Source organism: Sinocyclocheilus grahami, unplaced genomic scaffold, assembly GCF_001515645.1.
Source record: "Sinocyclocheilus grahami isolate Dianchi unplaced genomic scaffold, SAMN03320097.WGS_v1.1 scaffold2609.1, whole genome shotgun sequence".
In the NCBI taxonomy this organism is placed as follows: Eukaryota; Metazoa; Chordata; class Actinopteri; order Cypriniformes; family Cyprinidae; genus Sinocyclocheilus; species Sinocyclocheilus grahami.
In genome coordinates, this window is record NW_015507788.1 from 12,431 (window position 1) to 19,028 (window position 6,598).

General features: G+C 35.4%; 1 protein-coding gene across 1 annotated transcript in view; it reads left to right on the forward strand.

The window, feature by feature from the left end:
• The window catches only part of LOC107575393 (chymotrypsin-like protease CTRL-1), an 8,397-nt gene extending 4,274 nt beyond the window's left edge, over window positions 1-4,123 (forward strand). Inside the window, exons 4-6 of the mRNA XM_016261776.1 lie at window positions 1,537-1,805; window positions 1,908-2,038; window positions 3,785-4,123. Coding sequence (XP_016117262.1) covers window positions 1,537-1,805; window positions 1,908-2,038; window positions 3,785-4,123 — 739 coding nt within the window. The remainder of the gene's footprint in view (window positions 1-1,536; window positions 1,806-1,907; window positions 2,039-3,784) is intronic.
• Window positions 4,124-6,598: the final 2,475 nt, after the last annotated feature.

The window sequence follows — 6,598 nt, forward strand, 5'->3', positions numbered from 1 at the left end:
GCAGTACATGTAGCAAGGGTTTTTGACCTACATTACATATCTACACAAGATGACATACATTACATTACAATGTAAAAACTTTAATGTCTAAATTCATCCGCGATGTTTTCGTCTATACCAGCAACTTCAAAGCTTCATTATTTTTTTTTGAATAACCTGCATTTCATATGTTATCGCCAGGATGCACAGTGCTGTATCCATTATTATAACAATACAACAATATTGAGACGTTGCCCTGTAAATTGCTAATTATTACGATATACATCACTCTTTCAGAGTTAGCCTACATGTCTTTTTGATTGTATCCGTCATGTTTATTTAAATTTTATTGGGGATATTAGATTAATTTTGTTTATTTAGATTTTATATTAGGCTATTCTAATATAGCCTAGCTATTACAAACATTTTCAATAATAATAAAATAATAAAAAAACAACCATTAAATTTATATTATACTTTACCTCGCTAATAACGCCTCAGTCAGGTCAAAGAAATGTAGTTTCATACTATCGTCTGATACAACACTCAAAAAAAGTCTCCCGAGAGAGCGAGAGAGAATGGATGGTTTATGTCTTTAGCCATTTATAATTGGTCTATCTATCTCCAGGGATTTCACTTGCATATAACACACACACAAAAAGAAATGGTCATCTTTGTGTTAACATGCCTTGTCTCCGACCGTGTGTGTATTTATTTGCTGGAGATGGGATTAACTGTAAAAACCCGGTATAACCCGGTATAACCCGGGATAACGGTCTATCGGCTTTACGGAACCCCAACTGACAAGACTGTTTTTCTTCTTTTTATTTTTATATGGTATAAAAAATTATGCATATTTTAGTAGGCCTATAACTTTTATACTCTGTCACGTATAGCACAGAGAGTGAGAACGAAAAATAATATTTGATTCATGAACGAATTTTTGACTACACTAACTATCTTGACTAGACTATCAGAGCAAAAAAATAAAGACAATAGTTATACCCCATTTTTTTCATAAAGAACAAACAAAATTGTAATTAGTAGAGTTTTATTTCTAAAACGAATCAAACTAATAAAAATTAAACAGCTTACATACCAAACTCTTTCATTCAAAACTACGCCATCGTTGCTTAAATAAAGTTTGAATACACTACTAGTTTAAAATCACAGTATAATATAATTTGTGTAAGCCTATGAAACACACCTAGGCCTATATCTCGTAATAATTACAGTTTAATTTACATTAAATACCAGCTTCAATGACAGCCCCACTTTGCGCATGCGCATTAAAGTCCAATACTGCGCATGCTCGTCAAATTCAACACGTATTGGATCTGATCCAGCTACGTCATCGTGCTACAGGCTGCAGCGAGGACCTCTTGGTTTCACTCGGATATACGTCACAGTAGAGAAGAAAAGACAATCACAACTTCTGTTTCATGCTGACTTTAAATATGTAAGTTTTAAAGGATACAATTTTGACTACAGGGGGACTTTAATATACATTTGCAGATTGAAAATAGTGGGATTGAAGCAGACTTTCTCTATTTACAGTGCCGGTGTGTCTAACACTGTGATGTACTTTGGTCGTCTGAAGCAATCCGGCTCAAACCCTAATGAGACGTCCAGGACAGCGAGTCGAATCATCAACCATCCTGGCTATGTCGGTGCTTATTATGACAACGATATAGCACTGGTCCAGCTCTCCTCCTCTGTGACTTTCTCTGATTATATAAGGCCGGTCTGTCTGGCAGCAGCTGGGGGTGTATTTGTTGGAGGTACGGAGAGCTGGGTCACTGGATGGGGCAGACTACAGCAAGAAGGTGAGTGAATATTTGCTTGCTAGTTATACTGTAAACCTCAACAATTTACCTAGAAATGTTTTTTTTAAAGCCATAAAATTTGTCCTCTGATCTGTGTCACAGGCTCCGTGTCTGATATGCTGCAGGAGGTGACGATGACAGTTGTGAGCAACAGTGACTGTAATAAGTCTTATGGAGGGAGCATCACAAGCAATATGATTTGTGCTGGACAGCAAGGGAAAAGTGTATGTCCGGTAAGACAACAGTCATTAATTTTTAACTTTACACTGCCAACATTGTTGCTTAATTAAGCCCAGTCTTAAACTCATACACTACTACTAGGGATGCACCGAAATGTCGGCCGCTGAAAATGTTTTTACTTTTTGGTCAAAAGAGAAAAATGGCTGAAAATATATTCCGCCCCGCCCTTGCAACGTTCAGTCCCAAAGGATGATGAATTCTAAACATAAATAAAACAACACAGTTTATTAAAGAAACTAACAGAAATTAATCCAAAATAGTAAGCCAAGCAAGTGTGCACTGCACAAACAATACCAGACAACACAACACAACTTAAAAACACAGTGATAACGAACTAAAGGGAGAACAGGTGTGCTGATTAATGAATGTCCATGGTGACTGATGAGTGGCGGGAAGATAGAACAAAGAAAACAGGAAGGTGAAGTGACAAACTAAAAGTCCATGATAATGAAACTAAAAAACCTAATGGTGACATCCCAGCAGTGTTCAGTGCTCATGTTTCACTCTATATAAGATAATAATATAGTATAGTCTATATAGATTATAATATAATATAGTCTATATAACGCACCGATAGATGTCTTCACTTCCTTCCACTGTAGAAAAAAAAGTGGAGTCCGAGTCTGTACAGTAGTGATCGTGAGCCGGAGCCGCGGTATCAAACTCCCACCCTAAACTCCAGCAGACCCAATCGCAAGATCACAATCATGATGCCACAGCCCGTTATGATAGCATCAAATAACTAACTACAACCAAACTTACTCAGTCTAAAAAACTAAAAAACACACTACATTTTAACTACCTGAAATAACAGAAATCATCTTTGGGAGACAAAAATTATTTGAAGTATAATTTGATAATTTACTTTCGCTCATGTCCCATTCATTTTCATGGAGAGGAGGGGACTTTTACTGCAGCCAGCCAGCAAGGAGCGATCGAAATTAAATGGCTTCAAACAAAAACAGATTTTCCGACACCAGAGGCCTGATTCACAAAGCCAATTTTGTTTTTTAAGTTCGCGTTTAGTTTGAGCAAACACTGAGTTTGTTCAACTAGCTTCATGCAACAGGCCACAGAACGCAAATGTCATTGTTTTGCATTGTTTTTCAGCATTGAACTTAGCATGTTTCCTAAATATCAGCAAACATGTTTTTTTATGCTTTAGTAGAGTCAAAACAATTACATGTAGCACCTTTAAGCAGCCATTCAGACTTTTGTGTTCACAATGGTATTCATCACAGCACCAAATACTTAAAATAGTTAACAGGCTATTTGTTTTCAAACATAAATATGGCCAAGATATTGATTGAAAATGCTCTGATTCTTTATTTAACTCATTAGTTAACATGAACTGAAAATGAAAATACCTTGACAATGAAAAAAATAATAATATAATGTTAATTTCAGCATTTACTAATAGGTTATTAAAATCAAAAGTTGTTAGTGTATTTTTTTAATGAACCTGAACTAATGCACCTGTTTCTCATGTCATCATCTCTTTGGGAAATTCATAATAAATAATAATAACTCAAGATGCTCTGTTGAGATATGTGATATATATGCTTTATTTAAACAGCAAAGGAAATACATAAAATTGGTTCGAGCCAGTAAATTAAAATGCATTGATGGACACACGGCCGGCATACTTTCATTATGAAGTTATTGCATACTTCTGTCTGTAATACAGTTGTTTATTGTATACTGTCAGAGATATAAATGCTGAATGTGTCTCAATACAGGGAGACTCTGGAGGTCCAATGCTCAGCAGGAACGGCTCCCTGTGGATTCAGTCCGGCATTGTGAGCTATGGAAAAATCCCGTGTGATGACGCCAAACATCCCAATGTGTACACAAGAGTCTCTCAGTACCAGGACTGGATCAAGTCTTACACGGGCAGCAACCCACCTGGATTTGTTGCATTCAACAATGACATTCAATATTCAACTCCAACTCCAACTAAAACTCAGACTGCAGCATCCAACTCCAACTCCAGAAGCGTTCCTAGCCTCCTCTTATTCCCCCTTTCTCTCACAGTCTCCATCATTCCTTTCACCTTCTCCCTCTTTCTCACTTCCTAAAGATCGCTTGAACAGTACTTCTCAGGTTTGTTTGATGAAGAGGACAGTTCTGCTGTACATGCTCTCATAAATATGAGAAAAAAACTGTTATATTATTGTATTTGCCATTTATTCTTTATCTTGCTTTAAATGTACTATACTTCAAAAGCTCTCTTACTGACATTTGAAGAGGAAACACTAATAAAGTTCAGTTCATCATGCTTCTCTGAGATTCAGGATGTTTGCATAAATAGTAGAGATGGACTGATATGGATATATTCCTTGTATATGTTTGATAGATAATGCATTCATTTTCATTTCGGGGTAAACTAAATGAATCTGGCTCCACATAGTTTAAGTTTATGTGTTTACAGGGGCAATGCACATTAATAAACATAACTGTAAATGTGCCAAAATTAGCCAAAAAGGCTATTTTTCATCTGTTGACAGAATGTTCAAAATGTCACCCTAAAAACAAAGAAAGAGCATCATTACACATCTACTAAAATGCAAAATATTAGTAAATTATCTAGACAAAGTAAAAATATGAGGGAAAGATGAGCGAGAGAGAGAGAGAGAGAGAGAGAGAAAGATTTTTGACTTTTAGGTCTTCTTTAATAATTCAGTAAAAACATAAGAGACCTATATTTTTAAAGAATACAAATATTCAAACATACATATATTTCCAATTTTCACAAACATATATACATAAAAAAATTAATAATAATAAGACCCGGTATTTCGGTACCAAGTCGGTACAAAAAAAATGAAAACGTTACGGTACCAGGTTTTTTTAAGTACCGGTGGTACCGAGTACCATCAACAGCTAGTGTCCTCATTTCCAAAGGATCTGAAGTCACATTTCCATCAGGTATGCATGCATATAGTTAGTATGATTACATTTCTTATTCAAATTAAAAAATAATTTTGTAGGCGCATCCATATCCTGTAAAAAAACAAAATGTGATCTAACAAGAGCTCTTTTAACCTTTTTGTTTAACATATTACTTAGCTCTTGTCTCTTCTGACTAAAATCATCTTGTAGATTTACATCATTTTTATCAATTAATATAATCTGGATTTTTGAAATACCATTCTCTAATTTTGCCATTTCATATTTAATTTTACAGGAAGTGTGTGCCACAAATTGTTGACAGAAAAGCTTAATCTAAGTTTTCCCTATCTCCCACCACTGAAGAAGATTATCATAATAAATTTTTGCCTCAACCCAACATTTCCAAAACAATTTAAAATTCTCATAAAAATTTACATCTTGAATTAATTTAATATCAAAATGCCAATAAAAGAGTTGTGGTTTTGTTTCTGATAAAATAACATTCACAGTAATAAGCTGATGATCAGAGATAATACAGGGTGTGATATATGCACTTATCACTCTATTACACTGATTGTTATTAGGGATGCAACGATTAACCGATTTCACTATTAACCGGGCTTTAAATTGCCACGGTTAATTAATCGTAAAGGCTCCGCAACACTGTGTTTCTGTTGCACGGAACGGAACTGTTACAGCTTGTGCAAAATTAAAACAAAGTTATGCCAGCGGTGCGCCAGCTTAAAGTTCCGAGTTTATCAGAGACACGGAGGCTATTACGCACGCACAGTGGATTAACTATGGCAGAGGCACCTAGCAGCGGAACTCTGTTTCCTCAAAAGAAGCGCCTGAAGTCGGCAGTTTGGGATTATTTTGGGTACACAAAGAATGACCAGAGCGTCATTGAAGATGACGGATCACCTGTTTGCAAAACGTGCGGTAAAAAGGTTGCTGCTAAAGGATCGAATACATCAAATTTGATGCAGCACCTGCAGGATCACCACCCAGCTTCGCGCGCTCAAGTAAAGGTAATACATAATAACGGAGTTAAATTACGTGGCAAATAACTTAATAAAATAAGTTGGTAGGGAATTAAATATAAACGTGTCACTTACAATCAATGCTGTAGCGGTGAGAGTTGTGGGCTTTCAGTGCAATGTAAACAAAGCCGCATTTAATGTTCGTCACGTGTAAAGACACGTGTAAAATTAGATTAATTATTAAAAATTATTAAAATGAATATGTATGGATGATAGTTGATGACAATAACAGTTCAGTTAATAAGTTAATATTAGTCTTATATTAATAATAATATTAAATATTATAGAAATATAATTGTTAATGTAATTAAATATTGAAAATCAACTTAAATCATTCCTGCAAGTCCAGTCAAAGGTCATCTTTGTATGGATTTTTTTTTTCTTATTCATTTTTAGCTCAAGACTAGTGGTGTAGCTGCAGTTCAACAACCAACTGTTGCAGAATCCTTTGCAAAGTGTGTGACTTTGAAAACAAGCCCAGGATTTGAATAAAGCAGTGGCCCATTTCATCTCCAAAGATATGATGCCATTTCAGATTGTGGAAAAACCCTTTATGAGCTTTACAGTCCACTACCTCTCTACTGATTGGAAAGTTCAGACTCACTGTCTTTTCACCACAAA